General features: G+C 44.8%; 5 protein-coding genes across 5 annotated transcripts; 4 read left to right on the top strand and 1 right to left on the bottom strand.

Annotated features, from left to right (window-relative positions):
* Positions 1 to 1,286: 1,286 nt before the first annotated feature.
* On the top strand, positions 1,287 to 2,804 carry AOL_s00007g531 (uncharacterized protein; the record flags this gene model as incomplete). The annotated part of the gene is made up of 9 exons (XM_011120432.1): positions 1,287 to 1,374; positions 1,471 to 1,495; positions 1,584 to 1,602; positions 1,662 to 1,679; positions 1,743 to 1,844; positions 1,905 to 1,963; positions 2,029 to 2,514; positions 2,577 to 2,681; positions 2,750 to 2,804. 9 exons carry the CDS (start codon positions 1,287 to 1,289, stop codon positions 2,802 to 2,804), a joined length of 957 nt encoding a protein of 318 aa, XP_011118734.1.
* Positions 2,805 to 4,002: 1,198 nt separating this feature from the next.
* On the top strand, positions 4,003 to 6,928 carry AOL_s00007g532 (uncharacterized protein; the record flags this gene model as incomplete). Its single annotated transcript, XM_011120433.1, has 10 exons — positions 4,003 to 4,044; positions 4,120 to 4,198; positions 4,270 to 4,350; positions 4,475 to 4,605; positions 4,681 to 4,853; positions 4,914 to 5,156; positions 5,232 to 6,041; positions 6,111 to 6,447; positions 6,553 to 6,819; positions 6,920 to 6,928. The coding sequence occupies 10 exons, from the start codon at positions 4,003 to 4,005 to the stop codon at positions 6,926 to 6,928; spliced, it is 2,172 nt and encodes a 723-aa protein (XP_011118735.1).
* A 570-nt stretch (positions 6,929 to 7,498) lies between these two features.
* Positions 7,499 to 8,478, bottom strand: AOL_s00007g533 (uncharacterized protein; the record flags this gene model as incomplete). The annotated part of the gene is made up of 2 exons (XM_011120434.1): positions 7,499 to 7,613; positions 7,670 to 8,478. The coding sequence occupies 2 exons, from the start codon at positions 8,476 to 8,478 to the stop codon at positions 7,499 to 7,501; spliced, it is 924 nt and encodes a 307-aa protein (XP_011118736.1).
* Positions 8,479 to 14,494: 6,016 nt separating this feature from the next.
* On the top strand, positions 14,495 to 15,020 carry AOL_s00007g534 (uncharacterized protein; the record flags this gene model as incomplete). Its single annotated transcript, XM_011120435.1, has 3 exons — positions 14,495 to 14,587; positions 14,652 to 14,884; positions 14,978 to 15,020. The coding sequence occupies 3 exons, from the start codon at positions 14,495 to 14,497 to the stop codon at positions 15,018 to 15,020; spliced, it is 369 nt and encodes a 122-aa protein (XP_011118737.1).
* Positions 15,021 to 16,064: 1,044 nt separating this feature from the next.
* On the top strand, positions 16,065 to 17,204 carry AOL_s00007g535 (uncharacterized protein; the record flags this gene model as incomplete). The annotated part of the gene is made up of 2 exons (XM_011120436.1): positions 16,065 to 16,532; positions 16,620 to 17,204. The coding sequence occupies 2 exons, from the start codon at positions 16,065 to 16,067 to the stop codon at positions 17,202 to 17,204; spliced, it is 1,053 nt and encodes a 350-aa protein (XP_011118738.1).
* Between the last annotated feature and the right edge of the window lie 2,756 nt (positions 17,205 to 19,960).

The following is a 19,960-nucleotide window of genomic DNA, read 5'->3' on the forward strand; positions in this document are numbered from 1 at the left end:
CCTGGGAAAGACTACATATTCCCATCCTCACGTGAAGGCATCCAAGCTAAAGCGAATGTTGATGTACCCACAAGTTTTTTTTTGGTTTTTCTTGGAATATGGGATGAAGTGAGGATTCAGCCAATTACATAAATTACATAATATAAGCATGGCTTACCTGACTTGGGTGTCGCTGCCACCCAAAAGAATTTAGCGTGGTCCCAACCATGAAATCAACCAGACCAGGCCGGGCTCCGAGATTAAGGGCAGCTGTTGGCTCGGGGTCCTCAACATCTCCCCAGCACAATGCTTATGAACTCGGTGTGTAATCGTGGCAGGGCGATTGGAAAGATGGGTCGATTGATTCTGTCAGGGGTCATGATCGGGTATACATACATACAAACATAGATCATTGGGGTCAATATTAATCAAACAAACCTCTGAATATCTAGATTCTTCTTGTAGTTTCTATTTCAGATATTGTCATATAACTCTGTAATATATATAAGTACCTGATCGACATTGTATATCTATCTAGAAAAGACCGCCGAAACCGCGAGAGCTCGGATTAGAATTGCATATTGAAGTGTGTGGTTTTGCGGGCCAAAAAAAAAGTCCCCAACGAAATCTCGCCGAAAGCAGCGACCGCCGACCCTTCGAGAACGCGCCCATTTACTTCCTTGATATCTTCTTCTCCTTCTTCTCCTTGCTCTCTCTCTTCTCTTCCTCTCCATTAACTCTCCCGATTAATTCAATTGACTCGCCATCTCAACCCCATCTTTATCGTCGCCATAATCATCATCATTATCATCATCATCACGGTATGTTTTCAACTCGATGCTAATTTGAAGAGGTGCTTGTCGTTTGTTACCGAGCTACTCAAAGCTCCCTCGCAGGTAGCTCTGCTCTGTGGTTTAGCGGCAGGTACCTTTTCGGCACCTGATTCTGGACCAGGGTCTTCTCTGGTCCCAAGCTTCCCTTTATACCCAAGTAACCGTGCTGACCGTTCTTTATCTATCACAAGCCAGAAAATTCACATCCTTTTTCCTCTGCATTTCTCGCGCGATAGAATTTTAGACCCTTGTCCGGGAACAACTCTCTCTCTCTCTCTCTCTGTGACATTTTTCTTCTGCCTGTCCGTCAGTCTCTCTGGGTCTTCCTCCTCCTCTTGACCCTCTCCGGCGACCGGATCTTTTTATCTTTTATTCCAACACTGCTATTCAAAACCGGTTCAATTCTCGGATATCTCCTCTTTCATTTCCTTCCCATCGTCTAAACGACAGCCTTCCTTTCTCACATACGATACAATGTCTGGAGCCGTAGTAGATAGCCCGGCGGCGCTTCCCGCTGCTCCTGCTATTAAGAAGAAGCCAGTTTCCTTTAGCAATTTGTTACGTAGGTCTCTCCCCTCTGTAGCCTATCTTGTAGGCCGTCTGTCCCTCGGGTTGGTAGAGTTCTGAGACGTAACTGATTTTTCTGAAATATTTATAGTTGGTGCCGGATTAAACATGTTCGAGTAAGTGGCAGAAATTCGTGATATACAGGCGGGGTGAAGGGCGGTATAAAACAACTTGAGGCTGACTTTGGACCTTGACGATATGAAGAGTTACAACACTGGGTCAGGTATGCTATCATACGACCAATTCAATCTATCTGTGGCTCTATACTAACAACTCGGGTAGCCCTTAGAAGTTATCAAGGTATATCCAGTCTCGACATGACATCAGGCCGATAGCAAATACTAATACCATACCGCCCAATAGACGCACATGGCCGCCAACAGAGGAGATTCGCTGCCCAGTGCTATTCCCAAAATCTGGGCTAGAGGTGGTGTCTTTGGTTTCTACCAAGGTTTAATACCATGGGTTCGTCTCATTAAATCGTTGTGCTGGGTAATTGAAGCATATACTGATTTTTGGCGTTAGGCCTGGATTGAAGCCTCTACCAAGGGTGCCGTTCTTTTATTCGTTTCCTCTGAAGCTGAGTATGATAACGACGATATTCCTCATAAGCATACTTGACCAATCATATTCTAATACCAATACGCAGATATTACGCTCGCGCCGCTGGCGCCGCACCTTTCCTTTCAGGTATCACCGGTGGTGTCATCGGTGGTGTCGCACAAGCTTATGCCACCATGGGTTTCTGCACCTGCATGAAGACTGTCGAGATCACCCGTCACAAGCAAGCTTCCACCGGCGCAAAGCCACAGTCCTCCATGGCTGTCTTCATGGACATCTACCGTCGCGAAGGTATCCGCGGTATCAACAAAGGTGTCAATGCCGTTGCTATCAGACAGATGACGAACTGGGGTAGCAGATTCGGGTTGAGCCGTTTGGCAGAGCAAGGGATCAGGGACTTCACCGGCAAGGGCGAAAGGGATGCTTTGACGGCGGTTGAGAAAATTGCGGCATCGGCCATCGGTGGTGGCTTGAGTGCATGGAATCAGCCCATTGAGGTTATCAGAGTGGAGATGCAGAGCAAGACCGTTGATCCGAACCGGCCTAAGAACTTGACTGTGGTCAAGGCTTTCAAGTGAGTTTTTTCGCATACCCGAGGTTATGCAGGAACCAACATAAACTAACATGGGTTGACAGCTACATCTACCAAAACAACGGCCTAAAGGGTTTGTACCGGGGTGTCACTCCCAGAATAGGTCTCGGTATCTGGCAGACAGTTTGCATGGTTGGCCTCGGTGATATGTAAGTCATAGCATCTATGACCTCCGATAACATTGTTCGGCGGACACTAACTCGCGATGTAACTATAGGGCCAAGGAAGCCGTCGAAAAGCTCACCGGCGAGAAGGTTACAGCGAAGCACTAAATTATCCATTCGCTACCTAAATAAGTACTCGGGTACTTAAAACGACAACTCTCCTTACATAGTTGTCGTACGTTTATTGCCTGCGTAAGTACCTAAGTACTTCTGTGGTGATAAAATATATAAGGCTTCGAGGCGATATTTTCTTCTGAGTATATATTGTATATCCCGTCCGAGGCAGCTAACTAGATACCAGCCGCTACGGACGAGCATATATGTTTTATTTTGTAGCAGCGTTTCGATTCCCATGTCTTCTTTAAACTTCTTGCTACTTTTCTGTCTATATTCCTTCTTCTTTTTCTCTCTCTCTCCCATTTGATATGTTTTTAATGCGGGTTTAGTCAGGTTGGGGCAGATTCGAATAGACGGTGGTTCAAAAAAGTATACAAGTTCTTCATCAAGCTTCCAGCACTCTCACTTAGCTTTCCCAATAACCTCGCAACTGTAATATGTGGAAATACTATTCGGGTTCAGATATCACCATAGATTGTAGCTTGCTCAACTGCAACCTACTATTGAACCTAATTCAATATGAAGTATACGTACATACCTATACATGCATAATATATACAAAGTAGGTATATGGCACAATGCAATGCAACGAATCCGGTCGTTATCAGCCAACAGACAAGCAGCCAATAACGGCGCGTTGAGTGTTGTTGTCGTTTGTGAGTCTCCAAAACAGGCAATTTCTAGCTGGGCAAACAAATTCCGACTTGAAGCCGCTCTGGCTTCGAGTATAGCTTGAATTCATACACCTCAAACCACCACCAATACCTCCTAGCAGCAGGCAGCCAAACAATCACCCCTCCTCTCACATCATCTCTCCCTTTCCGGACCATTACTATATATACGTACTCCCATTCTTTCGAGTTCAGAAATCCTGGTTACAATCTATCCGGCGCACATAAACCGGTTCTCATTTGCATCAGCTTATGCACCCGACTCCGTTTGTAACACGAAGTCCGTTTATCTATCGTAGCTTGCTGGCCCTGTCACAAGCACAAGCTTCAACGTCGTAGCTCCTTATATATCAACAGCACAGCGTAACATGCGATAAACACAACAGGCGCACCATCTTTCATTCCTATACGTTCCTATAATTTCAGTTACACGATATATCCTTATCAATCGGAACTTGTTTCTTGGGGGCGTGGGTCGACCGGACCGATTGTTTATATAAATCTTATAACCGACCCTCATGAGTTACAATAATGCAGCTGGTGCTGCATTGCTTGACTGGGTATATACTTCTACTCCAATGGGCGGAAGCAATACAGCATTTTCACTAATAATTGTTTTCTTCTTATGTCAATAGATCAAGCTCTTTCCGATCGATGCCGATATATCCAATCTGGGCGACCTAGCAGACGGGACGGTAATAGGCAAATTACTACGTATGTGCCGAACCACAGAATGGAACTCTCAAATCTCAACACGTACTAATAGTGGAGGGGGTTGAATTTAGTTGATATCGATTACTACGCATTCCACGACGATGTCAACAAGGTGACACCGTCAGAACAATGGGTCGTTCGGTTCCAAAATCGTTAGTTTTAAAAAATCACCACTCCCCGGATTGCCTGTACAAGTCTTCTTTTTTATTTGTTTTTATCTTTTTTTATTTTATTTTTCTCCCGGATACCTCTAAACCTAATTACGGGATGCTATAGTTAAGAAGATCCATAAGGCCCTAGTACACTACTACACCTCAAACCTTCAACGACGTGCGCCGACATCCTCGAAGTATGCCCCGGATCTATTAGCAATTGCGCGGGAAGGGTCACAGCGGGAGCTTATCAAGGTGAATAACCATCTTGTGGTAGAAAAAGACCAACTATAGTTATTCTTCATACTAACGGAACAAAAATGTCACTAGCTTATTAAACTAGTCGTTTTCGTTGCCGTAGAGTCCGAACGGCGGGAACACTACATCACACAGATCCAGAAATTAAGCTCGACATCTCAGAATGAGTTTATGCTGGTCATTGCTCAGATGATGAAGTTGAACGAAGAGAATTCGGATGAAATGGATAAACAGGTTTTACATACGTATGCTTCCCAAGTACCGCCCTTTGCTAGGATAGTATATCGGTTTAACATAATGAATAGTTCCGAGACGGAGTTCCAGATGGAGGAGGAGATCAGCCGTTTGGTAACCGAGAAGGAATCGCTGGAGAACGAGCATAAGCAGCTCCTCGACCGCTTTAACAAATCTCAGTCATTAACCGAGGAGCTTCGAGTGGAGATACAGCACCTACAAGAGCGGTTGACCGATGGACCGGTTTCGAGTACGGGGCAGTCGAAGGCGGATATGGTATTGCATATACAACTGGATCAATTGCAAGCAGATGTGTAAGAGCCCCTTACCACCTAAAACCCAAGCCCTAGGCTATTCGAGAGCCAATTATTAATATTTCGGGTTTATAGTCACAAAATGGAAGACACGATCAGCGAACGCGATGCCACTATTTCCAATAACGAAAATACGATCAAATCTTTGAACCGTAAAGTCGATGACTTAACCCGCGCCTCGGACTACGTCGAAAAGCTCAAGGACGATCTAGATACCGCCCGGCACACTGTTGAAAAGCTTCGAAAGGAACAAAATGTCATGCAACATTATAAAAAGAAATTGGAAAGCATGCCAGAGTTGGAGAAGAGGCTCAAATTCCTTGAAGAGGAGAATACGATGATGCAAAGGGAGAATGTGCAGATGGAAGAGGCGATACGGTCAAATACTGGGGATAAGAAGTTAATTGGGACATATAAAAAGCAGATTGAGCGGTATGAAGCTGAGCATGCCGAGTTGCTTAAGGAGAAGCAGCGGCTCGAGCTTGAGAATGCGAGTATGAGGGAGGTGGTAGCGGGTGCGGAAGGCCAGAGAAGCAAAGATACTGAACATATTCAAACTCTGGAGGTCAAAGTTCAGGAACTGGAGAACGGGCTCATCGGCCAGGCGTCAGAGTCTATTCAGGGTGACTTGGATTCCGAAATGAATTTCAGAGGTGTTACAAAAACGGATCTTAAGTTGAGGATTAACAAGTTGGAAAGAGAGAACCAGCAGCTTAAGGAGACTGGGTTGAAGTCTGCAGATTCCCTGGTGTTCCAGAATTTGTTAGAGGATAAAGAAAAGGCGAGGTACAGGTTGGAACAGGATGTGCTTATCACTAATAGTGACAAGTTGGCACTAGAGGCGGAGCTAGCGGCTTTGAAAAATGGTGGGGATATTGATGAAAGGTATGATATTGTCATTCTGCACGGATTCTCGTCGCCCAGGTATTTAGAGGGCTTACAATTCTTCTACAGTTCCTCTATTGTCATCCAACTCCGAAAGAACATCCAAGAACGAGACAGGATCATCCAAGAAACCCGCAAGCAGCTCGACGACCGGCCACCGCTCTCGGTTAGCACTGGAGATGCCTCCATTAGCAAACTAATCAATGAGAAAGACGACCTTCAGCGAACGATCGCAGATCTTAAAGACACTCTATTGGACTCCGAGAAGGGTAATGGAGAACTCAAGGCCACTCTAGCGGCAATCGGGGGGTCGAGGGAGGGCCAACATGGTGAGCTTGAGAAAAGGGTGTTACAGCTTCAGGATAAACTTGAGGATAGGCGGGAGAAGGCAATCAAAGCCCGTGAGGTACGTTTAAGTTCAATTCTAAAAAGATTCTTTCTCTTGAAAGGAAAAGGAAAAAGAAAAACATAGAAATTGGACAAGTAACTGATCCCGGGCATGATAACATAGCATATCAAAAAGCAAAATACTACAATAAAGGAACTTCAAGATGAAATAGACACTGCTAGGACGTCAGACAGATCTGGAAAGAAAGGCGCCGATTACGAAACCCTGGCGGCTAGGAACGAGATTCTGATGAAAGAGGTGGACTTAATGACAAGTGCTTGGTATGATATCACCTCAAGGTTACAGTCGAATACTGTAACGCTGGGAAGAAGAAAGGAGGCGCCTGTGAGTTGGTTAGGCAAGCAAAGGCAGGCAGTTGCCAATTTCCCTGTAAGTTGATCACCACCTCCTAAGGTATTTGATAACATAATAGCAGCCTTAAGAACGCTGGGTATCCTAATTAGTATGGCAAAGCTAACAAGTATTACAGAAGCGGTAGAGAGTTTCATAACAATTACGTTCTGTTCATGATAAAATGCCCCGATATGTTGAGTTCTACACCTTCTCTTTGCAATTGTTTCTATTGGTTTGATGTGAAGTCGTTGTTGGCATGGGTTTTGGAGTTTCTGAACGTAATAGTAGCGTTTCCATCGATCTTTAATTTTTTTCATTTTTTACCTACTTCCCGACGTTTACTTTTCATGAGAGGTCCAATTAGAGAGTAGATATGATCAAATACCCCCCCGCCTTGTAATTGCTTCCTTTTCAATTCTTCTAGATGCTTTTTTGGTATATATACATTTTTTCTCCGTTAAATATTTCTCCCGCTTTCAAAACCATTAACCGCCCAAAAATGACACTTTTCTGCCTTTCCTTTTTTTTAAGCCGATAATTTTACAGTTTATAGACATATAATAATAATGATGATGATGATAGATTGGGTAGCGTGGTGACTTTTTGCTCTTCTCAGAAGCTCATGAAAATCCAACAATTATGTAATCCGTAAATACTTTTGATGTAGCCTGTTTTAGAAAGTGATAAGATGGGTGGTGGATGTATAGGCTGTGGACTACACCCATTCCACTGGCTCTTTTAGAACCTTGAGCAAGCGTTCTTCCCGGCTACCAGGAGTGGGCTCATGCATGTACTGCCACCTCGCCGTCAACGGCAAGGACATTAAAATCCTAGATCATACTATTAGTAAATTATTGTCTTTTGACGGCATTCGGTTCCAACTTACGACTCGACTCTTGCACCGGGTGTATTAAGACCGAAGCTAGTACCACGATCGTGAACTAGATTAAATTCCACATACCGACCCCTCCTCAGTTGCTGCCATTGCTTCTCAGCATCTGTGAACGGCATATCCTTCCTTCTCTCAATCACAGGCACATAACTCGGCAAAAATGCTTTCAGACAATCCTGTACAAACGAAAATAGTTGCTCAGGATCTTTATCATCCAGGTCATCAAAGAAGATTCCACCGACTCCACGACACTCCTCTCTGTGTTTCACGAAAAAGTACTCGTCGCACCATTTCTTGAATTTTGGGTAGTAGTCCTTGTCATGCTTATCGCAGGCATCCTTGATTGTCTTATGAAAGTGGATTGCGTCTTCGTCAAAGAGGTAGGAAGGAGTGAGGTCTGTACCGCCGCCGAACCACCATGATTGGGATGTTCCATCTGGGTTCATCGTTTCGAAGTATCGATAGTTGAGATGCACAGTCGGTGCATTGGGATTATGAGGATGCAAAACCATGCTCAATCCTGCCGCGAAAAAGTCCAATGGTTCACCAGTAGGTGAAGCAATGTTTTTATGATCCACTCTCATCTTCTCAACGGCAGCCGGTGGCAGCTTCCCGTAAACAATTGAGATGTTTACACCGGCCTTTTCAAAGACATTTCCATCTTGAAGGATGCAGCTTATACCACCACCACCGTGAGAACGCTCCCATGTATCGACTTGGAAAGGTTTTCCGTCAATGGCACCGAGAGTGGCGATTATTTGAGATTGTTGATCTTTGATAAACTGTTCCATACGTAGGCGCATGGGAGAGTCTGGAGTTACGCCATTGTCGTATTTCTACTAGCGAGCGAGAATGTGTGAGTGAACAGACTTTTAGAGAAATAAGAAGCCAATACTTCAGAAACTGGGGGGGTAGGAGGAGAGCGCTACCGTTTTCTGATCCTGCTGATTGATCGGGACCGGGCTTTTTTTTGAATCGCATTGTATCCTCGGTGCAGACTACCGCGGTAGGTTAGGCAAATTTGTCCGAACTAAGATATGCATATTCCCAAGCCATGGGCATGGAGAGAATATCAAACAAATAGGGAACTTTTCGTACATATTGCCAATAACTCAATCCCAGAGCAGCCGCACCAGCAGCTGCTGTAGCCGCTAGTTTCGAAGAACCCGACCATTGTGAGGGATTGAGAGTGACATGTGACCATGTCGAGGTTAGCCTGCGACCGGAGATGGTCGGGACTGAGCGGCGGAGGGGGTGCTGCGCATTCCGGAGCAGAGCTGTGGACGAAGAGGTCCGAAACGGCTTCATTGTTCTTCGGGACCCTTCTAGCTAACTTGAATCGACAATTGGCGAGCAATTCCCAAGCACCAGGATTCCTCTTGAAGTTGAAGTCCCTTGAATCGCAAGGTCGGAAATTCCGCAAATAGAAAGGCCGGGGGACAATGGGATTCGATCCACGGAACAGAAGTGCCGCTGGGAGAGACGGTTGGAATTGGAGATGGAAGGATCGTTTGGATCGGAATGCAGAATTATTTATATCTCAGAAGTACGGTGCACTTAACTTCAGAAGCTTTGTCGGCCTCGGCCAGAACCGGCGTGTTAAGTGTCGTGTAAATCGCGTGACATTTTTGGCAGACCAGCCGATTTCTCCAACACTTCGCAACACATTCTTACTTTCTTTGCGTTACATATACAAACTACAAGATTAAGACCCGTTCTCGGTTTCTAAAGGTCTCCACTTCTGCGGTTCTGCAATATTGCAATTTTGTCAATATGCATCTGTCGAAAGAGGGCGAATTGCAATGCTAAACAGGAATGGTTCCATTTTGTAGCTCGAGACTAAGGCGAGGCCCGTGCCGTAGTGGGACTCTCTAGCTGGCTCGAACGGCCCTAAGATCTTTTATCTCTCGACCATTTCGCAAACCATGCATGAGGCATCCTGCACCGTCAATCACTCGCACACAGGAGTACTCGAGGCTATCGATAGAAAAAAACTGAAAGGAATTGAAGGGGCGTCGATTGTTCCTCGAAGTCCTGTCAAAAATTGAAAAAAAAAGAAGAGAAAAGGAGGGAAGGATTTGAAAGAGTGAAAGCAAGAAAAGGATCAGGCTGCATGATTCTCACGATAGTTTAGAGACTAGTAGGTTAGGCGATTTAGCGCTCAAGGTTTTCCAGCCTCGTGAGTTCTGAATGGGCACTGTTCAATGCAAGAAATCAGGTTCTTGATGTTACAGAACAGCAATCGAGACTAGCTCGAGTCTACAAACCGCGATACTTATCAGTAGGAAGGGTCCAGGCCTCGAGTTTTCCTGTATGACGATGGATACCATGAATGATGGAATGCATTGAACTGAGGCAGAAGACACCCGTTCAAGCCCAATTGGCTGTGTGAAGATTAAAGATCTTTGATCATTGGCAGAACTACTATGCAGCATGCAGACAGATATTTTTTATACGAGATTGCGAGAGCTAATGGGTTTGTCGACCCCGCACAGCTGCACAGAAGGAATTCCAGTTGAGACAGGACACACACGTTCAGTGGATTAATAGGACTTCTGTGTAACCACCAGCAGGTGCCAGGCGGATATAAATATCAGACGAAAGTGCCTTTCGAGTTACACTCTTTGACTTCTCTTCCGTAGCAAGCTTACTGCTAAATTCCCAAGATACCTCACATAAAAGCCTCCTAGGATCCTTCTCTACCATTTTATAATTGCCGAATATAGTTTTTCATATACCTCCTGCGAAGATAAAAATGCCGCGCCGTAAACCGCGCTTTCCATCGCCCCGTGCGATCCAACCTTCCAACCCATTCTCCATCCTAAAGAAAACCTCGAGACGTCCGTCTCGATTTTTTCGAAAATTAAATGATCCTGTTCGCGGGGGAGAACCGGGGTTAAATCCAATACATTCTCCATCCTGATGGTTGGGGTTTTAGGTCTTGCGATATGCAAGATCTGGTCTGGGGCGGGCTTTGTTCGAAAGCGAAGCCCGCGACTGTGCATGCTACGGTGTGCCAGTGCCAATGTCAAGTTACAAAGCAACCTGGGTTGGCTGTTCGACGTGGTCCCGCTGGCAAACCTTGGATAATTAGGCAGCTAGGTCAATATAGTCACTATATATTGGCCTGGTGCCGGATCGTTCAAAGAGATTTTTTCAAAAAGAGCTGTGCTGCGACTTTTTTTTCTTTTTATTTTTGAGATGAGATCTCTCCCTTCCTTCCTTTTCTTTTTGGATGTCTATATCAACATATCCAGAGGACGGTGATATCCACTAGTCGGAGAGATTAAAAAAGAGGAAGTGCACCATGTCCCGGCGGAATGGTCTCATTTCTATCTAGATTTCTCGGGTTTGACGAGAAATCTTGAGGGTAGCGTGGGTGGCGCTGGGGGGCTCCACAGCTTGGGTTCGCCCCCCGCGCTGTTCAAATCGGTGGTTCGGTTGGAGTATTACTGAATATCAGTAACAGAAGGTATAGTGAATATAGACGTTTACCTTCGTTAGATATTCTCGTGGTTGGGTCATTATATCTCATAACATGCTGGTTATCTCCTCAATTTATAACTTGCACTTACACTATAGTACTATATACATCTTGTCCACCTTATTAAGGTTTCAGATAACTCACTTAACTTATGTCATTATTAACTTTGTCTTTTTTGATATGTATACTAGGGACTCTTTTATTTGTTTTCTAGGTCGATCTAAAGGCAGCCCTTGGGAACGGTTCACGGTTTATTGTACAATAGAGGAAAATATGGTCATTTACCTTCGTTAGATATGTAAAAGTTAATTTTACTTGACAATTTCTCAGAGAAACAACTATATGAAACATACGAATATAGAATAGGCACGGCCGAGTTGGCCAATTGGACGTTTAGTGCCCCGTACCATGATAGACTGTAGGCGCGTTTTCAAACCTTAAACCAGATATCGATATCAACGATATCATAATCCTTGGGAGTGGGATCTGATCGCATTCTAGATGAGCCTAGTCAGTCTAGACCTGGTTTCTGGAGAAGGTGCCAGCTAGACATCATGCATCATGCTAATTCCCCTAGAAGTTTGGAGCGCGCGCAAATGTGGCCAAGTAGTTACGTATCTAGATAAGGAATTGCACATCCTCAATTGAGATTACTCGAAAACAGATATCGAAATTTCAAAATCGACATTCCTTGCATCCTATGATCTTAAACGTGGATATTCCAAACTTCCATTATCGGAATTTAGATGTGAAGGGCTGTGCTATAGAATGCGGCGCTATCTAGTTAAAAATGAGCTACCATCCGCGAACCGGCAACCTCGTACGTACTTTAATTAATTGAACAGTTTCTTTTTTTCCTTCGATTGTCAGTAATTGATGCGTATCTGCATCCATGCTAGTGTATCTAGGTTCGCGATTACATAGAAAAACACAGCAGAGGAATGTATGGTCCATGCATGTCGTTTCCCACTACAACGGGTTAATATCGAAGAAAGATGAATACAGCATATATAGTTAGTTGTAAGTGTATTATTCTGAAAAAAAAAATTTGAAAAAAAAAGAGGGAAAAAAGACATCAGATATTTAGATACTTCACTCATTGATCGCTTGACCTTCAGGCATAACTTCGGTCCCGAGAATATAACAGGCTCCAGGCATCGTTGGTTGCCGGTTTGAGGAACCCATAAGATCTAGATCTCAGGAAATACTCCTAAAAGCATTTCAGCCACCTATTGCGCTAGCAGCTGCTCCTAGCCTTGACTGTAGACTAAGGAATTTTAGCAAGGTGGTTCCGAGGAGAAGCTCCTCGAGTAATAATGGTATACGTCAAGACTTTGAATACGTATCGAGAGGTTTGTAAAACATGAACTAAACTTCAGTGATATCTGATTGGCAATGATGTTAGAAGCACCTGAGGATACCATACCCAGTCGGCATTTGAAACTTTATTGGTAGTGTTGTATTTTCGCCTATGCTTGATTAGGTACCGTGCAGTGTAGTGCAGTGATCATGTCGAGGATGCCGGATGGGTGCTTCCTTGTTTATAAATTTAAGTGCTTAGATTCAGTGGTGGATTATATGAAACCCCATTCAGAGATTCGATATACGTAACTTTTGTATCTCTTATTTTAAACATCGTTCCTACAGAGGCCGATAGAAGAATCCAGCATCTCACGACCGGCTTAGAGTTTATCGACGGCGAGATTATTATATTATATTATGTTATAACGTTACCCTGGTACGGATGGGCTGCGACAGCTGAGGGAACATGATATATTATATCGATACCCAGATGGGAAAATACCTATGTAGATGCATGATGTAAGATTATATTGTGAATTGGATTATTTCTAGACCGGAAACTAGTCCTTGACGTCCGACGTATGTGTATGGCACATGGGGTTTTCTTCATCTGTTTAGATGTTTAGATACAATCTATCGAGCTATTACACCATCTACGTAGACTACGAAGTAGTGATCAATTTTTGACCGAGACAAGATTGTAAAACGAAAGAAATACTCCAGAGTATCGATATCGATGCATATCTTGCAGCTATTTCGATTATTCAGCTGATGGCCAAAGCTTATCTCGTGAAGTCAAAACCGCACTAGTACGATAATGATCTAACTCGGACCAAAGCCGCTCTGATATATGAATCATAGTACACCTCCTCCACACACAAAAAAGCATCATGACGAGTACTGCAAGTCAGATTTCTGGGTGATTATCGATTAAACTGATTTGATCAAGCAGAGGAGATTAATTCGACGTTGATGTTGGGACTTGCACTGGGAGACTTACTATAGCTATATTACACTATATGAATCGTTCAATATAAATATTAACTAGAACCAACGATTCTTCCTAGAAGTGACTAGCCCAGTTTACGTACCGCTAGAAGAGGTTAGAAATCAGGAATCAGAAATTAGAAATTAGAAATAGAAATTAAAAGAAAATGAGTTGCTGTGATCAGACAGTGCGTGGTGAGTGTGATTAGCGGAGCGTCCCCGTGATTACGTATCACGCTGCTGTGCTGTGCTGTGATTCTTAATAAAGCAAAGCAAGCTCCCTAAACTCTCTCTCTCTCTCTTCCTTTCTCCCTCCCCTATATTATAATATACCGACAGACAGTCCATCGCTCTGCATAATCACCACCATCATCATCACCACACACACACCCTTTCCAGTAAGTTCCGGCTCCATCTTTGTCATCGTCGTTATATTGCCATCCAACCCAACCCTGCACTGCCGTTTTGTGCGGTGACTCGACGAGCTACCTTGCTACCTTGCTACCTTGCCTAGTCAAGTCCCAAATACCAAGTACTTTACTGGTAGTCTTCCCGAGCGCGTTTGCAAGCCGGGCCGACGTACTCAGCAGGGCTGCAGCCAGGCTGTTTGCATAGGAACAAAGGTGCCCTGCAGAGACGCCTAGGGATTCGATAGTGATCGACCCCGCCCCCCTCATCCCTCGTTTCCTCGTTTCCCCATCACTGCACCCTCCCACCCATGACTAATTCCGCTGCCTACATCATTCCCTGATTACCCAGCTTCTGTCTCTGTCTCTCTCTCACCCAGCCCTTTTTCTACCCTTCTACGTTTCTACTTCTACTTCCTCTTCCACTTCCTCTTCTTCCCTTCTTTCCTTCTTCCTTTCCTCCCTTCCCTAATTTCTTACCTCTCCACCTTTCCTACACATACAAAGAAACTCCATCAAACTACCTCCGACCACTTTGTGCTAACTCGACAGCTCTCAACTCAACCTTCCCCAGACCTCAAAGCTACCACCACTACAAACCTCCGAAAACCCCCAGTCCTCCAAACCAACTCTACAAAAATGGCACGATCAAAGTTTAAGGACGAGCACACCTTTGAGAAGCGTAAGGCTGAGGCCGAGCGCATAAGACAGAAATACACCGATCGTATTCCCGTATGTACTGACATCATCACTATCCGAATTTGGATCCTTCTCTAACCGACACCCAAATCTATAGGTTATCTGTGAAAAGGTAGAAAAGTCCGACATCGCCACCATTGATAAGAAGAAGTACTTGGTTCCTGCCGATCTTACGGTCGGCCAGTTTGTATACGTAATTCGTAAGCGTATCAAGCTGTCTCCCGAGAAGGCCATCTTCATCTTTGTTGATGAAGTCCTACCTCCTACTGCCGCTCTCATGAGCTCTATCTACGAAGAGCACAAGGATGAAGACGGTTTCCTCTACATCACGTACGTTCTGCTCTGAAATAAACACTCCCCGATAAAATAAAATAAAAAATACAAAAAAAAGTTAATGCGCAAAACGACTAACGTATCCTCTAGATATTCCGGCGAAAACACCTTCGGCTACGAGTACCTTGCCTGAATCCTCAAATCCGGTATCTGACCGAGCGGATACGAAAGGGGGGGAAACGTGGTAATGAAATAACGTCGGTTTTTGTTTGGGAATCAATAGGGGGGTCTAGGTCCACGGGGTGCAACAGGAATAGCGGGAAATATTGGGGTTTGCCTTGGATTTTGTTACTCTTCGTCTTTGTCACTCTTGTAACTCTTATGTATACGACAATGATAACTTGTGTCCCGTTGTTTCTTTTTCCTTTTTCTTTTCGGGTCTTCCCCTGGAGTCCTTTATTCCTCTTCTATGCCTGCTTTCGTTCTTCCCGTCCTCCTTCAACTGCTACTTTGGAGTTTTTTCTGACACTCACGAAAAATGATCATTATCGTGAAACCCGGGAAAGGCGTTTGAGGAGATATAAACTTGATATATAAAAAAAAATGCAAATAATCAGGGTCTTTTTTCTCCATGTTGCATGTTATCATAGTGCTTCCTACATCTATAATTACCAATCAAGTCCTCGATCTACTCCGCAGGTACAATATCATAGAAACCATGCTGAGTATCAACAAGCTTTCTTCTTATTTTCAAAATAGGAAGTCCCTTGCTTGCTTCACTGCTCAGTAGTCGTATCATGCATTCTAGCTCTAGATCATAGGCCATGTTCGAGTAGTTTGAAATTAGAGTCTTAAGTGTGGAGATCCTGGGTGACGCGTTGGTGGAGAGCTGTGGTCGGCAGCTTGCTAACGAGCTTCCAACGACGCCTGGCTTCCTCAGTTCCACCACCTCCCACTTATCTCCACCTCCACCGCCACCTACCATCCGATATTCGTGCCTTCTCCATCAAAGAATAGCAGTTTCAACATCGAAATTAGCTGCAGAATAGATCCTCTGAATCATAATCCCCGGTATCCTACGTGTGCTGTATCTAGCTCGATAACCTCGGATTACGACGACCCAAAGTTCGAGCTTCACCTAGGCATCATCAGCTCAGCCTTCAGTATCCCCTTCTAAGCCCCCGGCTCTCCCCTTCTCCCGTATTCATTCTCTCATCTATCTATTATATCATCGAAGATGCCGGCAACAACAACCACCGAAACCATCTCTATAGTCTCCCAATCTACCGTCTCCGTCGCCCCACTCGTCCTCCTCTCCGTCTGCGATCACTACGGACGTACAGCAAAGGGCACCAAAAACCGCGTCGTCGGTGTACTTCTAGGCCAGAATGTCGGTGAAGGTCGTCTCGTCCGAGTCACGAACTCCTTCGCTGTCCCCTTCGAGGAAGATGATAAGGATCCATCAGTATGGTTCCTCGACCACGACTACGTCGAGAGCATGAACGACATGTTCAAGAAAGTCAACGCCCGTGAGAAGCTTATCGGGTGGTATCACAGCGGGCCTAAGCTACGAGCCTCGGACTTACAGATCAACGAGCTTTTCAAACGATACACACCGAATCCTTTATTGGTTATTGTAGATGTGGATTTGCAGGGTGTCGGTGTGCCCACAGATGCCTACTTTGCTGTGGAAGAGATCAAAGATGTATGCTTCATTGTGGAATATTCTTACTTTTTTATTTTTTATTTTATCTATATATCTTGATTAGAATGCTAACGCGGGCCCCACCAGGACGGTACAACGACAGCCAAAACCTTCGTCCACACCCCCTCTATCATCGAAGCCGAAGAAGCCGAAGAAATCGGTGTGGAACACCTCCTCCGTGATATTCGCGACGTCGCCCAAGGAACTCTCACAGCTCGTATCGACGCCCAGCTAAAATCCCTCCAGGGCATGCATCACCGTATTGGCGGTATTGCCGCATATTTGGACAAAGTCATCGATGGTCAACTCCAACCTAACCACAGCATACTAGGTCACTTGCAGGATGTATTCAACCTATTACCCAACCTGTCGACGCCGACGGATATCGATGTCGAAGGCGAGGGTAGCTACGGGGAGAGTAATGAACTTGCAAGGGCGATGAGCGTGAAGACGAATGATCAGTTGATGGCTATCTATCTGAGTGGACTGATCAGAGCAATCATCGCATTCCACGATTTGATCGATAATAAAATTATGAATAGGCAATTAGCAGAGGAGAACGAAAAGGAAAAGGAAGGGAAGAAGGAAGAAGGCGAAGGTGAAAAGAAGAAAGAGGAAGGTAAGGACACGAAGGAAGGAGAGAAGTCGAGTCCGAAGGCCGAGAAGAAGTAACTGGCTAGTTAGCAATTTCGAAGGATATTTTTTTCGTGGGTGTAGAATAAGTCTATATGATATAGAAGACATCAAGCGCTCCAAAGCACGGGCAGCGCCCGTGACCATTTTACGTATTTTCGAAACCGTTATTTTACATTTCGTTTATATCGAAGCCACCCTCCACCGTACATACACACATACCCACTTATGATACTTACTACTTAAGTACTATAGGCACCCAAGTAAGGAAGTCGCTGGGTCAGTGCCGAAAACAGGTTGTGTTGTTCCAAGCCAACCGCGCCTATAAAAATTTCGTTCGCCCGTGAAAACTCGTTTCCTTTTCTTCTTCTCTCTTCACTCATTTTCAGGACACGAATATCAACTATTAAAACAGTATTTATTGTAGTAGAAACCCTTTTCTCCAACAGGTTCTACTCTACTTCGTATCCGAGAACAATTTCTTAATCTTTTGAGAATTCGAGCCATAGCTGGAGCGGGTCAGTGTAGGTGTCTTATTTTGGGCTCTGCGCGATGAGATCAGTTGTTCCTTACCGATGGTTTCGACATACCTTTGTATTCGTATACATACATGTACATGTACCTGCCTAAGTAGATATTTCTCGTGTCAAGACTCGTAGCTTATCAAAAGTGAATATACTATTTTCCATTTACCATGGACACCGTTTCCCTAAGTATATCGTAGATAGGTCTAATTTCGACGGAATCTCCAAAACTCAACACGTGCGAGATATCGATGATTCACATGATCATTATCAGATTACCATACCAGGTCACTGACGCTGCTGACAAAATTTCCTGCGTCATGCATCGATGACCAATCTCTACTAGTTGCCACGGTTTCTACATGCTCAACCATAAGGACTCGCAATGAATAGGCCTAAATAGAGGAAGGGAGGGAGAAAATTGAATAAATTTCGTGAGAATGATACACCCGTCTTATTATTAGATCGTAAATAGTACAAACAAGAAGAAAGTAAAAAGTCCTCCCTTTATCAAAAAAACAGGGGATTGTTGTGAAAGAAAGGAATAACTTTTGGTGTCTTTCATCTCAAGGGAAAACATGCATAGCAAAGCTAGTTAAGAATTCTAATCATAGGAAGGGTGTTATCGATTCGTGAGGATAGTGGAGAATTTTGGGTATATTAGGTATTTAAGTAGTTAAAATGGTAGTATGCAGGGTAAAGGGAATTTAGAGGGTGGCGCCGACGAGCTTAGCATAGTGCTCAGTGCTGAAGGACTTTGGTCGCTCAATTGGCATACCGACAGCACGGTCAATGATCAGCTGTGGCAGGACACCCAAGGCACGGGAGACACCGAAGAGGACGGTGTAGAAGCTAGACTCAGTCATGCCGTAATATTGGAGGAGAACACCGGAGTGAGCGTCAACGTTAGGGTATGGGTTCTTGGTCTTTCCGTGCTCAGTCAAGACACCAGGGGCAATCTTGTAGACCTGGCTGACCAACTTGAACATGGGGTCTTCTGGGAGCTTCTTGAGGGCGAATTCACGTTGAGAAACATATCGGGGGTCGGTCTTGCGGAGAACAGCATGTCCGTATCCAGGAACGACTTGGCCGCCGTTGAGAGTATCCCAGAGGTACTTCTTGATAGCCTCATCGCTGAGATCGTTTCCGATCTTCTCCTTCATCTTGAAGAGCCAGTTCAAGACTTCCTGGTTGGCAAGTCCGTGGAGAGGGCCAGCGAGACCATTGAGACCAGCAGCGAAGGACAACATTGGAGAGCTCAAGGCACTACCAACCAAGTGGGTAGTATGAGCAGAAACGTTACCACCCTCGTGGTCGGAGTGGATAGTAAGGTACAATCTCATGAGCTCAACGAAGTCCTTGTTCTCGCCATATCCGAGCATGTTAGCCAAGTTGAAACCATAGTCCTTATCCTTCTGAACAGCAACGACCTTTCCGCCCTTGAAAACATTCTGGTAGATCCTGGCAGCAATGGTGGGGAGTTTGGCAATGAGGTCCATTGAGTCCTCGAAGTAATAAGTCCAGTATTCTTTCTTGTTGATACCCTTAGCGTAGGCCTTGGCGAACGAAGACTGATGCTCAAGGGCGGTGACGGCGAGAGAGAACTGAGCCATTGGGTGGAGGTCGGTAGGACATCGGTCAATGAGCTCCTCGACGAACTTGGGAAGCTCAGCACGAGCAGCCCATTCGGCGGACAAGCCACGGACCTGCTCAGTGGTTGGGACCTCGCCTGTCAAGAGTAACCAGAACAGACCTTCTGGGAGAGGCTCCTCGCCACCTTCGGCCTTGGGTAGGACCTCCTGGCATTCTGGGATCTGTATAGGTACAAATAGCTAGTCAGACACGGATGTATGTAAGTACCAATTGGTAGGAGGAGAGCACATACAGTCTTTCCTCGGAATCTAATACCCTCCTCGGCGTCCAAGACAGAGCCCTAGGTAGACATGATTTATTAGTACTAGGACGAGATGCGAAGATGCATAATTTAGCAAAGTAACGATACTTACCTCCCAGACTAAGCTCTTGATACCACGGGCACCACCATAGACCTGTTCGAGTGTAACCTCACCAAGAACTTTGCTTCCGTGTTCTCTAGAGTTAAAGAGCGCTGTTAGCATTCCGGCACCTCAAATACCGGTCGATCCGAGGTAAATTTTAACACACTTCTTTAACTTCTTGATCTTCTCAATTTCTTGAGGGATCTTTTCAGCAAAGGTATCTTTAAGCGACTACAAAGTGAATAATACGAAATCGGTCAGTTTATCTCAAGCC

Source organism: Orbilia oligospora, assembly GCF_000225545.1.
Source record: "Orbilia oligospora ATCC 24927 unplaced genomic scaffold scaffold00007, whole genome shotgun sequence".
Taxonomy (NCBI): Eukaryota; Fungi; Ascomycota; class Orbiliomycetes; order Orbiliales; family Orbiliaceae; genus Orbilia; species Orbilia oligospora.